Source organism: Gastrolobium bilobum, unplaced genomic scaffold (genome assembly GCF_033153095.1).
Source record: "Gastrolobium bilobum isolate Gb01-03AN ecotype WA unplaced genomic scaffold, APGP_CSIRO_Gbil_v1 utg1481, whole genome shotgun sequence".
Taxonomy (NCBI): domain Eukaryota; kingdom Viridiplantae; phylum Streptophyta; class Magnoliopsida; order Fabales; family Fabaceae; genus Gastrolobium; species Gastrolobium bilobum.
The window spans coordinates 209,181-233,590 of NW_026898629.1; the positions used below are offsets into that span (position 1 = coordinate 209,181).

General features: G+C 30.2%; 1 protein-coding gene across 1 annotated transcript; it reads left to right on the forward strand.

The window, feature by feature from the left end:
* The first annotated feature begins 7,341 nt into the window (after positions 1-7,341).
* On the forward strand, positions 7,342-9,602 carry LOC133317769 (probable inactive receptor kinase At5g53320). The gene is made up of 2 exons (XM_061519646.1): positions 7,342-8,491; positions 8,944-9,602. Exons 1-2 carry the CDS (start codon positions 7,342-7,344, stop codon positions 9,600-9,602), a joined length of 1,809 nt encoding a protein of 602 aa, XP_061375630.1.
* The last annotated feature ends 14,808 nt before the right edge of the window (positions 9,603-24,410 follow it).

Genomic DNA, 24,410 nt, shown 5'->3' on the forward strand with positions numbered 1-24,410 from the left:
AAGTATGTGGGGTCATGTAAGGATAAGAGAGATAATAAAACATAGCCCTCGCACACATAAAAAGGTCTATAAGAGATTTTTTTTATAAATATATAGAAAATAATTTTATTTCTTATAATATAAAAAAATTAAACCCTTAAATTATAGTACACTATACTCCGTTTTGAAAATGACTTCAAATCTTACTTAGGGCCCGTTTGGATGAGCTTTTTTTTTTCAAAAACTGTTTTTTTTCAAGAAAAAAAGCACTTCTCGTTTTTAGTTCGTTTGGATGTCTGCTTTTAAAAAAAGTAGAAGTCACCAAAAAAGTCAAAAACTTACTTTTTTCAGAAGCTAAGAATTTTAACTTCTAAGAAAAGAAGAAGTCAAAAGCCAAATATTTTTTTCAAAAACTAAATATTTTTATAAAAATATAAATAGCTTTAACTTTTGTCAAAAGTACTTTTAAAATAAGGAAGTGATAAAAATTACTCTTTTTTAAAGTTGAAACAAACGACCTCATAGTCCACTCTCTCTTAAAGTATGACAAATGTTATTTTAACCTTTTTTCTTTTAAATTTATATGCTTTTAAATTATTTATGCATATTTTACTTATAATTTTAAAACTCTATCTCTTGATAATGGAATATCTTTTATAATTTTAAATTTTTTTATTTTAATTTCTACCTTTTAAGTTTTACTTAAATTTATAATACCCATATTGTGGATCGGCTACAGCCTACAAAGGCCCAATGGTTATATTCCTGCATCTTTAAGGTGAGATAAATATTATTTTATCATATTAAATTTCACTTCTCATGCACACGTACTTCATGCACTAGGTACACCTAGTGGACCTCACAACATTAGAAACGATCATGAGTCATCTTTCACTCGTCAGTAGAGAATTTTATTTGCAGAGTAAATATTATTTTTGATTCTCAGCAAATTTTAGAATACCCGCTTTAATTCCTAGCAAATGAAAAAGTTATTCGTGGTCTTTAAGAAATTTAAAATGGATCTATTTAGTTAAAATATTAGTTCTTCTCAAATTCAAAAAAGACCCATATTAATTCCTCAAAATGACTAAAATGGGTTCACTTTAAATTTCTTAAGGACCACGAATAACCTTTTTATTTATTAGGGCCTAAAGCGGACATCATAAAATTTACTGAGGACCAAAAAGAGTATTTCCTCTTATTTGTATATACCCTTATTTTGCCATTGAAGAATTGGGGTTTGGTTGTGTAAGGCTGAGCCACTATGCCCAAGATTAGAAGTGTAAATGCCCAATAGGCCAATATCACTATTACATCATCATACTTTATCCCTATGAGCAATGAAGCTCATTTTCACCCTTTACCCACGTAATACACATAATACTTGCTAATTTAGTTTCACTTGTATTAATTTGATTTGATTAAAAAATCCTTATCAAAAAACTAATTAAGAAGATATCATATGAATTGATTTGTAAAATAATTTTATATTTGGAACACCTTAAAAATAAATACATTTTAACTTATTTTAATGATTTTATTTTATTATCCGTTTCTTAGAATAGATAAAATGTTTAAATTAATAAAACTAAATTCAAATCAAATAATTAAAATCAAAATTAGTCAAATTTATTTAAATCTAACTATTGGAATGAATTTCTACGTGCGAACAACTTACACACCAATAAATAAATAAACTCAATTCTTAAAATTTCGGTTTCAAAGTACATATTTCAAGGAAATTTTAGTAGCTTGAGAGAATGAGTGACACACAAGTTAAGAAGCTTTCGGGAACATAAAACAAATAAAAGGGACAAAATAAAAACAAACATCTTCGGAGAAAGACTGAGTATAATTATTTTTTTAAGGAAAAAGTTTAAATAACATCCTATGGTTTGTCTTTGAATTATTCATCCCCTTATATTCTATTTTTTATCATTTATCCTCTATGTTTTTTTTTTTTATCTAAGTCCCTCTTTAATAATGTTAGAGTTTCTATTTATTATGACTATTCTATCTTTTTTACAAAAATACACTTCAGCAACTGCCTTGTGTCATCTTCTTTCTCAAACTTTGCAAAAAAAAATTTGCCATATAAAATTTCTCTCGTTTCAAATAAAATTTGTGAAGTTATTATAATAAGGGAATAAATTTTCTTTTGATGTCTCTAAGAAGTAAGTAAAATAAAAAAAAAGATTTAAATTTCAAAAATAATTATAAAAAGTTAACTAGATAATTAACATTAATATAGGATAGAGTATCACAATAGGTACTATAACCATACTGGTAAATTCTCGTGACTAATTTATTAAAATAATTTTTGCTGAGTATATATTTTATGGTTCGCTTTTTTCTAAAGTTACTTTAGACAACTTTGTCTAATGTTCACCAAAACGACATCATTTTTGGGCGGAGATCATGTTATATTTGTAATTTTAATTTATTTCAAAGTTATAATAATCTTTATCATTCTAATTTTTTAACCCCAAAACGACATCGTTTCAGTGAACATTAGACAAAATTATCTAAAATAACTTTAGATACTTTTTTTCTCCATATTTTATTCGTGAATAATATTTGCTAAGTATACCTTACCAAAACTTTTCCTTAAATATGACTATGAGAATTACTCATTAGAATTTATTCAAGAATAAAGTATATACCCAACAAAAATTATTCTAATAATTTCTGGTGAGAATTTATCAGAATAGTTATAGTACCTATTGTGATCGTATCCTATATTAATGTTATTTATCTTGTTTTCTTTTTATAATTGTTTTTTGAAGTTTAAATAATAATTTTTATTTTATTGGCTTCTTAGAAACATGAAAAGAAAATTTATTCTCTTATTACAGGAATTTCATAAATTATATCTGAAACAAAAGAAATCTTTTATGGTAAAAATTCCTTATAAAGTTTGGGGAAGAAGAAGACATAAGGTAGCTAGCTGCTAAGTGCATTTTGTAATAAGGATAGAATAGTCATAATAAATAAAAGCTCCAACACTCTTAAGGAAGAACTTGAATGAAAAAATCACATAAGGCAAATGATAAAAAATAAAGCATAAGGGAGATAAGTAATTCAAAGACAAATTACAAGAGGGTTATTTGCTTTCGGGAACATAAAACAAATAATATATTTTTAATACAAGTAGGCAAATAAATGTGATAGGAGCTTTTAAATTTGGCCTTTCAAATATGAGGTTTGAGTCTATCTTGTATCTAGTATTAGGGGTGTTTGTGGTCTGGATTGGATCGGTTTTGAAAGCAAAAATTATCTGATCCAATCCCTTCGGTTTGGATTTTTTTTCATATCTGATCCGATCCAATCCAATTTTTTTCGGTTTGCATTGGATCGATTTACGGTTTTTTGAAAATTCTAAATTTTTTTTAATGATTATTGTGCAAATAACATCTTTTGTATATATTGGCTTTGTAAATTTTTTTTAAAAATACAAAAGCATCAGTAAACGATAATATAGTTTTTTTTTTTATAATGAGATTTGAAGCTCTACATAGATAAAATTTTGTTGATGAGATGTGATTAGATTTTTTCTTGTGTTTAGTTGATGGGTTAATAAGTTTTGGGTTTATAATTCTTTGGGCTATAATTGGGGAAAAACCCAAGAAGGTAGACGGAAATTAATATATTGAATCGGTTTTCATCTACCAATCCGAAAACCGATCCAATCCAATTAAAATTTTGTAGATTTTTTTCGGTTTTTGGTTTTTCGGTTTTCGGTTTTTTCGGTTATCGATTTTTCGGTTCGGTTACCGCGGTTTGAATCGGTTTAGATCAGTTGATGAACACCCCTATCTAGCATGACTATTTTTTTTTCGTATGGCTTTTGTTTGGGACAGTGACCAACACATTTTCAGAAATTATTTTTCTAATTGCCACGCGTTCAGAACAAGCGGCCAAAAGTGCTACAGCACAAGGCGCGTTTGGATTGCCACGTGTCATACATGTTATGTAGGAGTGATAAATGAATTAAGGGCCTTTGGTTCGGCTTGTGAAGTCCTGAGCTTATATATCTAAAATTGGTTGTTAGAACCATACTTGAACTTGTATAAAAGCTCGTTTAGTAAAAAAAGGTCTCCAGCTCCAATTTAAAGTTTCGGCCTTAGAGCCTCTCAGGCTAGCCTAGTATATTTTTTTATATTTTATATTTTTTATACTACTTGTAATAACCATCTCTCTCTCCTCAATCCATTTCATCCTATTTTATTGGTTAAATAGACTTTTTGAATGATTTTGTTCTATATTATGCTGCTTGGATATACATTAAATTTATGAATATTTATGAAATTACTAGTGCTGTTGATTATATATTCTGTTTAGATAAATTTTTGTTATCTTATTTTTTTTTAGAGTTCATTTTTTCTGCAATTACTGCGGATAAGTTATCGACAATAGTTCAATACGACGTCGTTTTGGGCGAAAATCATAGTGTTTTTTAATTTTAATTTATTTTAGGGTTATTATAGTCTTTATAATTATAATTTTTTAATATTTCAATCCCAAAACGATGTCATTTTGAAAGTAAACGTAGATAACTTATCTGCAGAAATATTTTCCTATTTTTTTAAACAGCTAAACCAGACTTTTATTTTTTTCTGAATAAGTCAGGCCACAAGCCGATAATTATATTTATAACAGATAACAGGCTTGATCAGGCTGGCACATCTAAACACATATACTTAGCCTTTTAAGACCAAAGTTCAACTCGACTCGTCCCGTTAATACCTCTAGTGCTATGCTCTTAACACGTTTGGTGGTGATTGACACATATTCCTTTTAGCCAGAGCAGACCGGGTGAAAGGGGACACATGTCAATCCCCCACCAAACATGCCACGGGGAATAGCACACATGATCTAACAGATGAGCAAACCAAATATGTTGTAGGCTGTAAGTCTGTAACCTGTTTGGCCACATGATATTCTGAGAAATTGTTTTGGACTTGTGGCTTTTAAGTAAAAAATGTGGTACCGTAGTCAGTAGTCACTGTCCTTTTTTTTTTTGGGCCTATTTTGATCTTTTTAAAAAAGTTTATTCTGGCTTGAAAGTTTATTTGGAGATTTATTCACATTAAGCCTTATAAATATGATAACAAACTTACCTTTAAATAGGATAATAATTTTTACCAAAAAATAAAAATAGGATAATAATTTGATTGGATTTAGAAATTTAATTAATATTTAAATTTATTTATTATCCTGAATGTCCATATCATCTATTTTATTAAAAATTATATTACTTGCAAACTTAAGTAATTAGCCATATTCGAAAACCTTAGCCATAAGGATCTCAATAAGTTTTCCTCTGCAGACAATATTATACATAACAAATACTGTGAGCTTGAAAAACATTGATCTAATTTATTTATTTTTTAAACAAGAAGTGAGAGGATCCATTTTCAATCTTTATATTACACTCTACATTTCATTTCCTTTTCTTTTTTCTTCAAAGAAAGGTTTTTCTTCCCTTTCTTCTTGTCTCATTTATCTCACTTAGCTTAAGGATAAGCAGGATATGCTAGAAAGAGTTTAAAAAAGAAGAAGAAAACAAAAAAGAAAAGAGCGAAAACCAGCTATGTATGAAGACATTCATAATGTCTATGAACACTATCGATTTCTTTTTCTTTTTCAAATATCCTTTGAAAATGCTAGCCGGCACACCTAAAATCGATGTCCATTTATTGTCATAACGCGTAAGTGTGTCTCACTAAACTGCTGCATTCATCCATATTTACACAAACAAATAAAGGAAAATAGATCTATCATGTTGTAGGAAATTGGTTGTCATGATATAGACACAATCAATGTGGACCCCACCATTTTTAAAATAAAAAGAAAAGAAAGTGGTGGGATCCACATTGGTTGTGTCTATAGCATGACACAACCAATTTCCTACAACATAATACATCTATTTTCCATAAATAAAATAAAAAAATAATGTTTCTAACGTGACAAGAGATAAAATTTAATCTCATACATATATAAAATTATGTAAGATTTATATTTTCTTTTCTTTTCTTCACATAACCTCATATGACTGCCACACATTTTTATTTATATAAGAGATAAAATTATAGAGAATGATATACTTACCACCAAAAAAGTTTGTCACATTTACAACTAATCTAATCACCGTTGAATTTTGTCAATCTAACGGTTATAATTTCTTGGAAATTATTGGGTCGTATTTATTAATTAATTATTAATTTTCAATAAATCCAAGAAATTATAATCGTTAGATTGACGAAAATCAACGGTGATTAGGATAATTATAAATGTGATAAACTTTTTTGATGACAAGTATATCCTATCCCTAAAATTATTTCTTATAACACTAGAATTGAATAAATAAAAACTTCTATATTTAACATTTCGCTGCTCACATCACATCTATAACAGCTTTGCACATGACTTTTTACTTTATGAATCTTTCATTTTTTTTGAGTTCATATTATGTTGTTAATCCCGATATACACGTCACTCGTCAGTTTTGAAACATGTATTTTTATTTAAGGTAAGATCTTTTGACATCAGTATTAAATTTTAAATTTGACAGATCATCTGATAGTCATTAGATTAAAAAGATCAATGACTCTAATCTGTAAGCCTATGACATCATTGATCTTTTTTAATCTAATGACTATCAGATGAAGTGTTCAAATTTTAAATTTGACACTGATATTCAATGACGGACCTACGTTGGTTTTATTGTCTGCTTGCAGACATAAAGTTGAGGAGGAAAAAAAAAATTTACATAGGGTGTGTTATTCAAGTCAAGTAAAGAAAATAAAAAAATAGGAAGATTAAAAGGAAATAAATAAAGAGTGGAGGAGAATCACACGAAATTTTCATGTTTTTTTATGAAACAAAACTGGTCAACTTTGGATCAAATAGACATCGACAAAGGTGAGTTTTTGATTGATTAACCCCTACAATTATACTATATTTTACAAATATCTTTTGTGGTGTTTATTTATTTTTTAATTATCATTATCGATTATTTCCTTAAAACTTTGGTTGATTCATCAAAGCTTTATTTTTGAAGTAAAAGTAAAAATTGAATCATAATTATGATCCTTAAAAAAATTCACCAAGGCACTAAGTGTGCAGACATAAAAAAATTTTCTGAGTGCGCTGTTGATAGAATCTTCCTCTTTTTATATTGCATGGAGAAACTTACGAAGCACCAAATAACAAAAGTACAGGACGAAAATATCGTTGATTCCTAGGAAAAGACATGTCGTTATCCACTGCACAAATAAAGAAGCAAGAAGGACTAACATGATTCATTCGAGGCACCCTTAACAAAAGAGAAGAAAATTCAAGGAAGGGCGACCACAAAAAATGCAGGACACAAGAGATCTTGCTATGTTTCTAAGGAAGCTGGTTTGCTTTGCTCTACTTCCATTCTTTATCATGGTTTGTACAGGAGGTGAGTTATCAGAATCTGAGTTTTTCTTCAATTTCCTTAGGGGTGTTGATCCCAAAAATGTACTTAACATTAGCTGGAATGGGTCAGCATCGAATCCGTGCTTGGTTAAGTTGAATGGTGTAAGATGTAACTCGAATGCTACTAATATTGTAGAGATAAGGCTTGAAAACTTGAACCTTACTGGCATAATTGATGCAGATTCCCTATGCAGGCTCAAAAAGCTTAGAGTGGTGAGCTTAGCTAAGAATAACATTAGAGGAACTATTCCACACTCAATTTTGCAGTGTACAAGGTTGATGCATTTAAATGTAACCAGCAATCAATTGAGTGGGAGGGTACCTAAGGCTTTAACAAAATTAAAATATCTGAAAAGCTTAGACATCTCTAACAATAAATTTTCTGGTGTGATTCCAAGTAAAAAAGAATATAAGCGTCCTTTTACTTATTATGTGACTCCAAGAAAGTTAGAAAGCAACAAGGAAGGTTATACAAATACAAATCAACCAGCACCAGCTCCTTTAAGTGGCAGCACACCTGGTAATGCCAAGAAGCCATGGTATTTTCATTGGGAAGCCTTGTTGGTGTTAATTTTGGGCATTGGTTTGGTTTTTCCATCCATTTACTTTGCTATGAAGATGTCAGCTAAGTTAAATGCAGAGGGACGTGTTATGAAAAGCCATCGTGTGTCTCCAATAAAAAAGGCTACAACTGAGATTCAAGAGGTGAAGCAAATAAAGGAAGGGGATTCAGAACTTGTGTTCTTTGTTGAAGATCATGAAAGATTCACACTAGAGGACCTGCTTCGTGCCACAGCTGACTTGCAAAGCGAAAGCTTTTCTAGCAGCCTTTACAAGGTGAAACTCGATAATAATGTTCACTATGCAGTCAAAAGATTAAAGAATTTGCAGGTATCATCTGATGAATTTGGAGAGACATTAAAGCAGATAAGTAACTTGAAACATCCAAATATCCTTCCCCTTGTTGGTTACCGCTCTACAAGTGAAGAAAAACTCATCATTTACAAATATCAAAGCAATGGAAGTTTGCTTAATCTTTTAAACGGTGAGTTAAGCTTAGAAATTTTTAGTAGTTGCTAGACTCTACACATATAATTAACCTTATCTATGTGTTCCTAAACATGAATTGCATGTGCATACATATATTTCTGCCTTGACCATTAGCACAATACTAGCTGAAACCTCAGATTTGCACATTAATATTGTCACAAACTAACTTCCACCAAAGATTAAACTACACCACCATGCAAAAATTAATTTTGGGCTTTAAAGCGTGGATAATGCACGGACACATTTTATATCTTGTGACCTTATGTTAAAATTTTACTTTGGGACTATAAGGATTGAACTTTAGATCATCTGATTATATATAGAAACTTTTAGAAAAAAGCAATGAATAGTTTTTTTTTTTTTTTTTTTTTTGGTACATAGCAATGAATAGTTTTAACAAATATAAAGAGTGTTGGGTATTAACAAATTTTATTTATTTTTATGCAGATTATATAGCAGGTAGAAAAGATTTCTCATGGAAACTACGTCTCTCTATAGCATGTGGGATTGCAAGGGGTTTGGGTTTCATATATAAGAAGGTGGATGGACAGGAGGTCATTCCTCATGGAAATCTTAAGCTATCAAATATCCTTCTCAATGACAACAATGAACCACTAATAAGTGAGCATGGGTTATCAAAATTCATGGACACAAATAGAGGTTTCCTGTTTTCCTCTCAGGGATATACAGCTCCTGAAAAGAGTTTAACAGAAAAGGGTGATGTCTATAGCTTTGGAGTGATTCTCTTGGAGTTACTGACAGGAAAAAGCATAGAAGTAAGTAGAATAGACCTTGCAAGATGGGTGAGGTCCATGGTAAGGGAAGAATGGACAGGTGAGGTCTTTGACAAGGAGGTTAGGGAAAATGAACATCAATGGGCATTTCCTTTGCTGAATATAGCCCTCATGTGTGTATCACGTTTCCAAGAAAATAGGCCAACCACGGTAGAGATTTTGGAGAAGATGGAGGAGGTAATGGATGAACATGAACAACAACAGGGACTTTTCGCTTCAACACACTGTTCTAATGGATCCAACCGTGAAGATTGTTGTTCACTTCACCAAATCATACCTGACACATGGGATTCTCCAGGATCAAATTATTGATTTTCATGCCTCACATAGTTAAATGTAGTTATCTAAATTTGTAATCTTACTCTCGTTCCAAACTGGATCTTTATCATTTGAGCATGAGTATCATAATCTGTGTGACAACCAGGGGTATCATCTAGTAGATGAACATGTGAAGTTACCTGTTTGTCATTTAGGAATATTATATTCTGCAACTAATGCTTTTAAGCTTAGATGCATGTTATTGTAATCTTTTGTTTCTTAATTATAATTTTTTTTTTTAACTTACATTGCTATATATGCATATATGCAGCTCAGCATCAAAGTCAATGCAGCTGGTCTAATTTATGTAGGCCACAAACAAAAAGTAGACAGCTGTTGAAACTAATGCACTTAATATTGATCTTTCTCTTTGATTGACAAGAAAAAAGAATAATGTCATTTATCTGAGTTGCAATATTTTTCATTGTAGATTACAATGGTGTTACACTAACTGCTAATATATATACTAAAGTGTTATAATTTCTTTACTTATCCAAATGAGTGTAGCATAGTGGAAGGACTATTCCCTACTGAAGTTACCTGAATTTATGATTTCTTTTTAAATATTTTACCCACACAAGCAAATGATTAATGATAAGTATGACATGCATTTGAAGGGTTTTTTTTACCTTTTTACCCTTTATTAATTAATTAATAATTATTTTGCCCCTTATTCAAAACTATTCACCAATCTGCTCCTCTTTAATCGATTAACTTGAATATTTAAACGATTAAATGGTCAAAACATGCAAAAATAGTTGACTCGAGATTTAATCGATTAAATCTCACTCTTTAATCGATTAAGAGGAATATTTAATCGATTAAAATTTATATTTAATCGATTAAATATCCCAAATGAGCGTGAAAGCATTGATTGAATGAGACAAACAAGGAAAACTCATTGGTTCACTGCTTAGCGAGAACCAATCTTGATTCATTAACGCATTTGAGTTGTTCCCTGAATCCAAATTTTCACATAATGCTCGCCAAGTGACCTTTGGCTCCCAACTCAGACTTGTCCCTAGTTTAAGAACATCCCGAACTATGATTGGTTCATCTTTAATCCAACACTGTTGGAAGAGAAACAACCCTTCTTCTGACAAGTCACTTGACACTGGACAGTATATGTTATTATCATTCTTGTCATCTCTAAAAGCAGCTCTTATCATAGATTTGTTGCTTAATATTGCTTTTCTGAAGAGTTTTGTGCTCAATTTTGCAAAAATTCTTCAGCACGTCACGAGTTTTGGCTTCCAACTTAGAAATCCATCTATTTGGAAGTATGGACTTCAGCTCCAATACATAGTCACCATAATCCCTCATTTCTTTTGGAGCACATCTAATACTTCCATTACTGTTAGCATTCCAATCAGTATATATCTCAATAGTACTCTCTGAAGTCCCTAAATCACAATATACTGGTTGAGGATTACCAACATGCATGTACTCACTGCCCTTATTAACATATTCAAACTTCAGTTCAGGCCGGGGTAAAATACTTCCATTTTGTATTCCTTTACAGCGAGTAAGACATATTTCAAACGAACACTTGGGGCAACCAAAACTTAATCATTATAGTAAACTAAACATTAATCATCCCCTTTGAACGTAGCGAGTTTTCCTTGTTTGTCTCATTCAATCAATGTTTTCATGTTCATTTGAGATATTTAATCGATTAAATATTCAAATTAATCAATTAAAGATGGAGATTTAATCGATTAAATCTCGAGTCAATCATTTTTGCATATTTTGTCCATTTAATCGATTAAGTATTCAAGTTAATCGATTAAAGAGGGGTAGGTTGGTAGATAGTTCTGGGTAAGGGGAAAAATGATTATTAATTAATTAATATGGGGCAAAAGGGTCAAAAAGCCTGCATTTGAAACTTATCAGGGTAGATTTTTCAAAAACAATGTGCATGTGCTGGATGATATTTACTATTGCCAAAATATAAACTGCTTGTACTCTTCATCAGCTATGAAGCACCGACACTTCAAAAACTCTGACTTGTCGTGTCCGACACTTCCTGACACTCCCCGACACTCCAATACGCATTGTAGAGACTCAAAAAAAGGTCCAATACGCGTTGTGTTTTTAGTTCCAATGATTAGATTCGTTGGATTATGATTACCATTTTATTGAGTTTGATATAAATATTTAGGAAATCTGATGTTTCTTTGTAAAACTGATGGGTATTACAAGTTTAACTTCATTTTTTTGTTAAATTATTGAGTATTAAATATAATATACCTTACATAAATTAAAAATAATATTTAATATCAAAACGTGTCCTAACGTGTCAAAATCTAACATTTTTTAGAATTACGTGTCGGAGTGTCGTATCGTATCGTGTCTCGTGTCCCGTGTTGATATCGGTGCTACATAGCTCATCAGGCAAAACAAAATTGGGGGATTCTTGTAAAAAAACGTGTAGCTAAATTTTTGCATAAAATAAGAGATTTATCTTGAATGTGAAATATTTGTGGGGAGAAAAATTAAAAAATTACAATTTAAATAAAAAATATAAATTTAAAGCAATTTCGAAAGTATTTACTAAACTAACGCAATTAATTATGCGTCATTTTGGGCGCAATTGGTTGCGCATCAATTTAGGCACTACTCATTGAAGTTTGTCACGTGGCACTAAAGACATCTTTATATTACGCATACGACAACCTTTAATGCTACATGGCAAGCTCCGCTGAATTGTGCCCAAATTGATGCACAACTAATTATGCAATTAACTAGCTAGCACTTGCAACATGGGCAAAAATAGAACTTGCCCCAAATTATAAACGTAGCCCTTCTCATTTTTTTAATCTCCTTTTCTTATTAGGGTTCGCTTTTTCTGCAGTTACTGCAGATAACTTTTCTGCAGTTAGCCCAATACGACGTCGTTTGGGACGGAAATCATAGTGTTTTGGTAATTTTAATTTATTTCAGGGTTATAATAGTCTTTATATTTATAATTTTTTAAAATTTCAATCCCAAAACGACGTCGTTTTGGGAATAAAATGCAGATAACTTTATCTGCATAAACATTTTTTCCTTCTTATTATTGTCCGAGTATAATATTTTTGCTCTTCATATGAGAAAGACAAAATTAGAGTCCGTCAAATGCAGCTTAAATGTTGTGATCCAAGTTGCGTAGCATGGAACCTTCCAAATTGAGTCTATTAACGTTCTCAGAGCTGAACCACCACTTAAAACGTGTTATGTGTTGTGTGTAGCAACTGCCAAATCTTTGGCTTTGTATTGCTCGATGATTTGTCCAGATTTTCGGCTTGAATATGAAATTATTTCATTAACTTGCGCATTTTGAATCTTCTCCAAGACAAAATCGTATACCTAGCTACCTATGTTACAGAAAATAAAAGAAAGTGGAAAATATGAAAGAAATTAAATGTGTACCTAACTAGTGCCTATATTTCCTTGTATATATATATTTGCATATATAATATTGCGATTACATTGTAATGTACGTTATGCTGGGTTCGTAATGGATTTTTCTAGATATTTTGCTTTTAATATTGCGAAAAATCTATTGTACTACGAGCCCAAGCACATCGCGTCAATGGAAGTGCATCACATCAATGTGTATTATACCGGAGAGAGAAATAAAAATAACTTTTATACTTTATACTATATCTTATTGTTAAGACATACTAGAATGCATTAAATTTCACTACATGCGAAGCACTGTAGATGATGTCCTAATATTGTGACTTATTAGGCTTTTGGAGTAGCTTTCAAGATGCCCATATATGGAACAACTGAACTTAAGAGGGGAAATTTTGTTGCTGACCAATCTTTCCTTTTGAATTATTTCCTTTCACATGTCAATGTTGACATGTGAACTATTAAGTTGAACAAAATGTTGACTTTGCTTTAGATATTGGAAATAGTGAGGAAGAAGTTAAATGAATTTAGTGTTCAAGAATGGTGATGGAGCATTTATAACTGGTGACTCTAAGCTCGCTACGCTCCTTACTTCACCAACAATAGTGGATGCATGAGATTGGCGTTGGAGGTGAGTTTTCTGAGTGGTGGTTGAAGATGACTGCATAAAGGTTTTGGGTACCTCATGGTGCTACTGGATGTTACTGTGTTGCCACAATTGTTTAGGCATTTCTTACTGCTTTATTGGGTTTTCCTTTTGTTCATAGGAATTACCCATCGGATTGATTGCATTGCACTTTTAGTTGTTCCACCATCCAAACTTTGATTCAAACCTAAAATAATTTTAAAAAATCAAATGAAAAAATTTAGTTGGTGCTCCATTTATGACACGATAACACAACATTCTAATTAGTTTGTTACTTTCTTTATAAATCTTGTAATAATTTGCAAAATTTATAAACAATATTTGCACCAAGTTATGCAAAATATCAAACACGAATTTGTACCAAGTTTTATATGCACCAAATATAATCGAACGATAAATTTGTTCCTCAGGAATAAAATAATTATATTAGAGAAATATAATTAAAAATTATTAATGAGCCTTCACTTTTCAATTTAAATTCTTGGATTGAAATGATTCTTTATAAATTACGTCAACATGCACAATGGAGAAAACATTATTAAAATTTATTTCAAAGTCTTTGGATGAAATATTATTATTCCATTCATGTTTTGCTACCTGTTAGATGAAAAGCTCAAATTGAATTCATCTTTGCATTGTGCTGCCTTATAATAATGTAAAGCATAAAATAGTTTCTTAAACATATACAATCTAATGATCTATAAGGTGGGGATGTTCACTGAGAATATTTATATAATCTATTTTTTTTTATACATTTACCTAATCTAATTAACCAATATAGAATACTGCATCTCATATTAATTAGAATAAACACTTTATTCAACAACTCCACTATATATATATATATATATATATATATATATATATATATATATTTCATTTTTAAAATTTGTATTTGTTTAAAATAAATAAATAAATACCTGATGTGAATTTCAATTATATATATTATCTATTTTTTTTGTATAATATATATTATTTATTTTAAAACATCAGAACATGTTGTCGTTTGTTGGTCTTCCAAATATTTTTGCACAAGAAGATTTGCAGTATCTTCCTCTCTCTCTTAAATATATTGTAGATTGTCTTAGCCCATCTTTGTTTCAAATTTCTTTTTTTTGTTTTCTTAAATTTAATTTAATTAAGGGTAGTGGAAGTAACAAGATAAGAAAGCAACAATTTTTTTTTTTCATTTTCATTCTCATTTTCAGATTTTTATATCGTTCAAATTTTTACATAGCCTCTCCTGGTTATTATTTCTATTTCTATTGTTTCAGCTACCTTCCATTCATCCTTGAATGATTAATTTTCCATTTGGGTTGCTTCTTTTTTTCCCTTGTGAAATAGTCACTTCAAAACTTGTCCATCGACAATCATGAAGAGAGTAGTGTGAATCCTAAATGAAGATTATATATGATCCTTCAACCTTTACACGAGACACATCAAAAATATGTTTTTAATGAATAAGCCTAAACCTTTTGGTATTCAAATTTATTATAATTATAACTCTAACTTTATTTTTTCTTACATTTGGATTTAGTATCATGGCCTAGAATATATGATTTAGAACTCAATATTTTTTTTTGCAAATATTCTAATCATCGCTTCGTGACTAGTCTGATTCGGGACGAGTCCAGGATTAAGGTTTTAAACCCCCTCCCAAATATTATTGGATATATTGCATCTTTTGAGATAAAATTATTTTCCCTTTCTATTCTTGAATATGTGATTTAAAATTAATGATATTTTTTTTCAAGAAATTTAATTCAAAATTTATATCGTAAAAATCATATGGTTATTGTGAATTTGAGTTTTTGTTGGTTTATTGATCTTGATGGAAATATATGTGACCTTATTTCTCATTTATTTGGAATGATGGTTGGTTATATTTCTTTTAAAAAAACACATCTAGAAGGTCCTATTATTTTTATTGATGCGCCTTAAAAAGAAAACTTTTCTTAAAAGAGAAAAAGGAAAAGAAAAGATAAAAACAAAAGTTTGAGATTTGTAAACCCAAATAATTTGTTGTATGATGGCTGATTAGAGAGACCGCAACGTCAAAGGATGCACACTCATCGATCGTTGTCAATTATTTATATATTTGTATTTAGTCAAATTTATTGTTATTATTTGATTTGAGAACCTTTTTGAATTTGATTGAAAGCTTTCAAGATATATATTTATGTTTGTGATTGTGGATCAATGTAAATATTTGGATAAAAGTAAATAAATTATTGTTGGTGTCTTTGTGTCTTGTTTGAAACTACCTGGAATTAATAGTTTAAATAAAAGTTATTTGATAGTTGTATGAGTTATATCACATTTAACATGAAAAAAAAAACATGAATCCACGACAGCTTTGTTAAATAGTGTTTCATTTAGAGTTAAGCATTATTTATGATGCAACTTATTTCTTCGGTGGAATTGTCTAAATTGGCTTTTGGAAAAAAAAATTGTAATTTTATTAATACTTCTAGTTATTTCATGCAATTTCCTACTCGAAAAGGGTGATTGTGTGTTATAGCTAGGAACTTGTGAACTTGTTTGAGATGAAGTTATGTTGGCTTTGCTCTTTCACTAAAGTCCAATTGGGCCTAGTGAGTAAGGAGAGCCCAAGAAACCTAGAGTCCATTCAGTTTAGAGCTAGTATTTCTTGGAACCTATATATATCACACTTATAGTCATCAGTCTCTTTGGTCTTCACTTTGTGATTGCAAAGGCTCAAGTAAGGATATCTCCTTGTTAGTAAGAGAATGTCCACACACCATCCTTATTCCCCCTTGACGATAGTCTGGAAGCTCTGCTAGAAGTCAGCCTTTACAAAGTTGTTGTTCGTATTGGGACACTGAACAGATCAGCTCGTGAAGGATCATCTCCGATCTGTGCTACAAAAGGTAAATATAAAACGATGATGATCTCTGTTGCATTCCAAACCGCAACGATTTAAACGCTTCCGTACATCTAATTGCCCCTTTAACATTAGTCTAGGTGATCTGTATGCTCAAAGTGGATAAATCTCTAAAGCCATTATATGCTCATTGAACAAATTTTCTTTAAAGATGTAGATGAAGTTATCGCATGCTCATTAGTCTAGGAATCTATCTGCCCAAAGAGGATGAATTTTCAAACCCAATATTGTGCTTATTGATTAACTCATCTGAGGTTCTGGCATTGGTTACAATCTTGGTTGTGCATTCTGCTCAAAAGAGAATGTACTATTATGATGACCTTGTCATGACATCATGTTGTGCTAATTGATTAGCTCATCTGAGTTTCTGACCTTGGTCACAATATTGGTTTACGCATTTTGCCCTAAGGAAGAATATACTATTATATTGACCTCATTTTGATTTCTTGCTTTGATTAAGTTATATATTGCCCTATAATTTGTGCTAATGCATTTTTATTTTTATTTTTGGTATGCGTGCTAATGCATTCTTGTTTTGCTTTAAAGGTGAACTTTTCTATTAAATTCCTTCAAATGACTTTGAAAACATATTTGATTTATTTTGAATTTAATATTTTAAAATATTTATGTTATTATTTTACATATATATTTATTTACTTGGAATTATTTGCTTTTATTTATGTTTAATTATATGAAAAATATTTATGTGCCTATTTTTCTAAATTTTAATTAATGAAAAAATTATTGTAACATTTGAGAATTATAAAGGTATAATTAGTTTCCCTAGTTCAGCATAGATTTTTTGTGCTCTCTCCTTTAAATTTGATTAGATAGTTAGGAGTACAATTATTGATATTAAGCATTGAAATTTTTTGGTATAAATTGTTGTTTAGTAAATACAATATGAATTTTGAAAATATATGTTATATAGTTCTTCATGTTATTTAGGCATGATTAATTAGAATATTATTTGTAAATTAACAAAGTTCTTTATTGATATAATTGCAACACCCTCGCCAAAAAAAAAAAATTTGCAAGAAATTACGTGCTCAAAGGGAGTTATTGTGTGCAATAATTTTAAGGAAAAAAACATTTATCTTTTTAAAGAATATTACTTTGTGTCCTTTTTTGTTTTGATCTACCGACCATAATTACCTCTTTAAGGCGAGTTGGTCCCCTGGTATTTTGTTACGACTTCGGCAAGTGCATCGGTCGTACAAGTAATAAATGGTAAATGAGTGGGGTTATCATCCCCACGAGGACGAGGACTGAATACAATAACTGATTTATGCGATTAAAGTTGGATCGATCTTAAAATGATTTTGTTGAGAGAATTAATTTAATTGTGAAAACAGAATTTTAAAGAACTTATTTTTAGTTTTTAATATTAAGAAATCAAGAACTGAATTCAAGAATTAATAACGTGAAGAAAATAATTTTTAATTTTTAATAAAAGACGTAGCTAGGAACTCGACTTCCCCAATATTTATCCTAACAATTCTACCATTTCTTGCAATCAACATTCAAGATTAAGTTATCAATGATTCTTTCTAAAATTGATTAAATCTTAATCCCTTGGTAATTTAATTCTTTACTTTATTCAAAAGCCTAATCCCTTAAAGCCTTTTTCCACAAGAACTATAAAGTTATAGAATTTGTAAGCCTATGCCTAGATCATACAAACTCCAGCAATTGATCAATCGGAATCAAGACACCAACATCCTTATTGTCATGCAAGATTCAAGTATTTATCTATGAGTGATCAGTACATAAACAAAGCTAGTCATGAGGAAATAGATTAATTGCATAACTTAAATCATGAATATAAATTACAAGAAAGGATAAACAGCGTTCAATAACCTATTGATTTCGTTTCGCCCTAACTACCTAAATAAATTTAGCTTTGCATAATCATAACAACAGAATTAAAAGATGAAAAGAAATTAAAATAGTTCATAGAAACTTAGCAGGAAATTTAAATGGTGATTCTTCAATCTTCTCTTCTTATTTTTCCTTCTACAATCGTCTCCAGATTTTACTCCTCTGCCTCTTTGCCTTTGTCTCTAAGTCTCTGCCTTCTTCTGAATGATGCAACAACGTTCGTCTCGTCTTTTTAAAGAATTAAAAATAGGCTTTTCAGTATTTGGACTCGCTCGCTGAAGTGAGCTACTCAGCGAGCATATTTTATTTCTCGTTGTTGAGCTTGCTGAAGCGAGCTGCTCAATGAGCTTATTAAAATCTCTCGCTTACCTTGCTAGCTGAAGCGAGCTGTAGAGCGAGCAAGACATAATCTTTATTAATTCTTTATTTTCCTATTTTTTTTTTATATTCACAACTGATGCCAACTGCCTTTTGCCCATCCGATTAGTGGTTTGTTACTTCAAATCTGAAACAATATGAAAAAGGGATTAGAATCTTATCTAGTTGTTGGCATTTTTAATATCTTTTAAGATTTATTAATTAACACTATATTCTTAATCATATTAATCATTATTTAAGCTATATTTGACATTAAAAACATAGTACCTTTAACACTTATCATATTTCTATAAGCTTTATCTCTTTGAGCTGCCTATAAGACTAATCCCGAGTCGGGGTTTAGTCACAACTAAAGCTCATCGTCCCTCCCCATAGATGTATTTGGTGGGAATTAAACTCAAGTTATATCTCCACTCTACTCAGTCTGTGTTGCCAACTGAGTTACACTCATTGGGTAACATTTTGTCAATTTAAGTGAAGTTGTAGCATTTTATTACATTATTTAAGAAATATTTTTTTTAAAAAAAAAATTTACTTTTTATTTATTTTTTAATTAACTAAATATTATAGTGAAAATTGTGTTTCACTTAAAAGGATAAATACTTTTTTTTAATTTTAAAAATTTACAAGAAGACCAAATTTTAAATTATTGAAATCATAGGGATGTTTAATTTATAGAATTTATTAATCCAAGAAGGGATGAATTCCTGATAATTATATGTTGTTCTCTTTGTTTTTTTGATCTTAATGTTATGCGAAATGATAATGTATTGATACTCTACCAAGAGGGAATTTTATAATATGCTAATCATTTTATTAAAATTACTTAATTGTCTATAATTAATATAACCGTATTGTATGTAATAAACATACTTTTGGTATGAACAATAACAATGACATAGTAAAATTGTTAATTGATCTTGATAGGGCGTTGCGTGAAAGTTAGCCTATAGTTAACTAATGTATAGAGTACACTTGAATTTTTTATTTTTTACTTTGGTTGAGTGGGAGAGATGTAATTGACTTTGTTTGATCTTGAAGTTATTATGAAGTCAATGAGAGATGTTTACTTAGTTTTGACGTCAATATGTGAGTTTATTTTGAAATGAAATTTTTATTAGGCTTCTTTTAGAAGAATTTTGATTTTCATATCATGTTAGATCAACTTGGATTTTATTTTTGGGTTTAAAGTTTCTAAAGTTACTTTAGATAACTTTTTCTAATGTTCACCAAAATACACATAAAAAATGTGAGTCTCATATATTTTTTTTCTCTCTCTTCTCTTCACTTGGGTCCACAGGACCCCAAACACTTTTTTGTGTGTATTTTAGTGAATATTAGATAAAGTTATCTAAAGTAACTTTAGAAACTTTAAACCCTTTATTTTTTGGTGATGAAAAAAATTAACGTTAGACTCTCAAATTATTGATTATGAATTTTATTTTAATAGTGATTTGATGATGTAATGACTTCCTTGAGTCTTAAGGAAAATAAGTTTGGTTCATGTATTTACTTTAAGGTCAGCGGGAGAAAATTCTTTTTTTGTGTGTGTATTATAAGTGGATGACATGATTATTGAGCAAATTGACATAAGTTCTTGGTCACTAAAGCTCTACTAAGGGACTTAGGCATGTAGTGTTTAAATATATATTGAAAACATGAACATTGTGAGTTCCATTGATATACTTGATTAGTGAGAGTTAGAATTCTCAAAAAAAAATTATTGTGTTGAACATTTTATTTAAGACACTATTACTATTTGGTTGACATGTATTTTTTATTATGAGAAATTGATAATGCGTTGAGTCTTTTGCTATTATATATGTTTGAGAGTATATGATTTTGCATGTCAATTGCAAAAATTTGAACTCAGAACCATCATGCCTGTGGTTGACACTATAATAGAGTTTAAGGGATTATGATGAGACTTTGGAACTTAGTGTTGTTAGGATCATCATGTCTCTGGTTGACATTATATGAGAGTTCAAGACATAATAATACTATGAAACTTGATGTTGTTAGGGCTACTGGGCCCATGGTCGACATTATTATTGAGTGTATACTGATTTTTGATACACTATAATTTCTTTGACTTTAAGGAATTGAGAGAAATTCTGAGGACTGATAAAGAATATAGCAGCTTGACTTTTGTTGAATCACATTGCATGCTATTTTCTTATTACACTCCACACTAATGATTAGTCGATGGAGTCAATTAACATTTGTGACCGTGGAAGATCTTATTCAATAAAGGTCTGCTTTATTGTTGTTTGACTTTAGTTGGATGGAGTAGTTATATTCAGATGTTGCACCTTGATCATGTGATTTCTTAAATGTGGTCATATTACAAAATTTAGTCCTTAGCCCAAGAGTCATTTTTAAATAATTTGTTTAGGATGCTATATTTTTTATAATAATTATTGTGGGTTGCAATTAATTATGTTCCTTTTTCTTGTTTTAATAAAAATGAGGGAGGTCATGATCTATTTGAGCTGCATTATATATTTTCACTTGATTAAGTGATCATTTTGTTTGGACTTGGATATTAATATGAATAACAATGTAGGCCTAACCCATAGGTCCATGATAGGAAGTGGACTATGATTAATAAATTTGGCTATATCCGTCTATATTCACAGAATGTGTGAAACAATCGCTCCACAACTTGACCTGTCGACGATTGTGTACTGGGAATGGTGTGAACTACATAGGAATACAGGAGCATACACATCAAGAATCATGTCTAAAATAAGTAAAGTTAAATATTTTTGTGTTCTAATTTCATATAATCCTAATTTTATTTTTTCTTACAATATAAATATATATATAGGATTAATGTTTCTCATGTTGTAAGATAAAAAAGAAAACATGGACCCACACACTTTTATACGTATGTAGGAGATAAAATTATCTCATACAACATGAGAAATATTAATCTTATATATATATATATATGTATGTATATATAGGGGTTTTTATTTCAACTGTCACAGGAGATAAAGTTATCTTCTGTAACCTCAAAACTACGTCATTTTAAGGGTTTTGAAAAATGACTCAGGAGAGAGAGAAAAAAAAAACAACTTTAATATTATAACTATGTACTACCTGCAACACATACTTAAAAAGGGATAGCTTGATATAAGCTTATCTCAAGTGTATGGGTGTAACAGGGTTAGGCCGACCTACAGAGGCCTATGACCTAGCCTATATTAGGCCAGACTTGGCCTATTAAAAATAGTTAATTAAACCAGGCCTATACTTTAAATAAAATCTATTTAAAAAGCAGGCCATAGATTTTTTGTACATGTCGGGTCTATAAGCCTATAGGCCGACCTATATCATATTATTTATTTTAAATAAAATTATTATTTTAATAATTTTGAATAATAAAGTAATATTATTTTAGTTATTGAATGTTTAATAGGTTTAAATAGGCTAACACGCATAGACCAAGACTTTTCTTTTTTAAATACAGATCAGACCAGACTTGTAATTTGAGCCTACACAGGCTAGCAGGCCAGGCCAAGCCCAATATTTTTTTACATAGGCCTGGCCTATTTACATCCCTACTCAAGTGGCCGGAGAAATGCTAACTTATATATATATATATATATATATATATATATATATATATATATATATATATATATATATGAGATAGGATCCTTTGACACCGATGTCAAATTTTAAAATTTGGCACCAAATCCTAACCATTGATTTTCGTCAATCAACGATTATCATTTATTGAGAATCACTTATTAATTCCCAATAAATGATAATCGTTGATTGACGGAAATCAACGAATTGGATTTGGTGTCAAATTTCAAAATTAGACACCGGTGTCAAAGGATTAGGGGTGTTAACGGGCCGAGCCGAGCTTTGATCTTAACGGGACAAGCCTGTATTTAAACGTATCCGACTGGCCTTAGCCTGTTACCTGTTACGAATATAATATTGGCTTGTGGCCTGGTTTATTTACAAAAAATAAAAGCATGTGTGAAGCCTGTCTTAGCCTGTTAGCATGTTAAAGAATAAAAATAAGAGAACATAATTCCACAAAAAATCAATTTCCAGATAGAAATCTTAGCTTCCAATTTGCAGCAATAATTTACAAAGTCTACAATAAATAAAAAAAATTAAAGTGAGAGAAGGTAGATAACAGATTATATTATCTTAGCCCATTATAAAAAAAGTGCCAACAAAAATAAAAATAAAATAAATAAAATAAAATAAATTGATACAAACGAGAAGTGCACAGTGGAACGAATGAGTTTTTGTGGGTTTGTTTGTGTGAAGGAGGATGAAGGATAATATAGAACAACACTAGTAATTCCATAAATATACATAAATTCAATATATATATCCAAATAGCATAATATAGAACAAAATCATTCAAAAAGTCTGTTAAACCAATAAAATGGGGTGAAATAAATTGATGAGAGAGAGTTATTACAAGTAGTATAAAAAATATAAATAAATATTTATATACTAGGCTAGCCTGAGAGACTCTAAGGCCGAGCTTCTGAATTAGAGTCTGAGGCTTTTTTATTAAACGAGCTTTTATACAAGTCCAAGCCTGATTCCAACACGAGCTTTTATTAAACGAGCTCATGCATTTACGAGCCGAGCCAAACGCCCTTGACTCGTTTACCACCCCTACAAAGGATCATATCCTCCCTCTCTTTCTCTCTCTCTCTATATATATATATATATATATATATATATATATATATTTCATTTTTAAAATTTGGTATTATTTAAAAAAAAATACATGATTTGAATTTCTATTATAGATATTAATTATTTTAAAACATCAGAACATGTTGTCATCTGTTGGTCCTCCAAATATTCTTGCACCAGAAGATTTGCAGTGTCTTCCTCTCTCTCTCTCTCTCTTAAATATATTGTCTATTGTCTTAGCCCATCTTTGCTTCAAATTTCATTTCTTTTTCATTTAATTAAGGGTAGTGGAAGCAAGGATAAAAAAGCAACAAAGAGGATGAGACCACATCCTCTGTTTTCATTCTCATTCTCAGATTTTCCTACCATTCAAATTTTCACATAGCCTCTCCTTGTTATTATTTTTTTTGTTTCAATTACCTTCCATTCATCCTTGAATGGTCAATTTTCCATTTGGGTTGTTCCCTTTTTGTTCCTTGATTTCTTCAGCTTTTCTGAATTTCTTCTCTGATCTCAGAAAAGAAAATTGAAAATTGAAAAAATAAAATATAAATTTATTTTATTTGCTGGATTAGATATTCTGGTTCCGTTCTTGATTGATGCTCCAAAGATCCGATTCTCTCAGATCGAATTTGACAAAACCCACTTCGTATTTGATAGAAGCATCAACTGGGTTCTGTCTGAGTTTTAAGATAAGGTGACCCATCTTCACAGATTTATGTAATCTGCATTTCTGATCGCTTTGATTTGCTCTTGCTGGTGAAAGATTGAATTTTTCTGAAGATTGAGCTCAATTATACATTATCCAATAAGCTATGCATTTAGATTGGTTCTGGGACAGCCCATCACTGAATAATTTAGATTATGTGTATTGAAATTTATACTTATTATGTTTCTGTTTTTGGTTGGCATG

Excerpts from the sequence above, each read along its gene's own strand:
- LOC133317769 (XM_061519646.1), top strand. The coding sequence starts at position 7,342 with ATGCAGGACACAAGAGATCTTGCTATGTTTCTAAGGAAGCTGGTTTGC. Across the intron at positions 8,492-8,943 it reads TTTGCTTAATCTTTTAAACG|ATTATATAGCAGGTAGAAAA; the intron begins GTGAGTTAAGCT and ends ATTTTTATGCAG.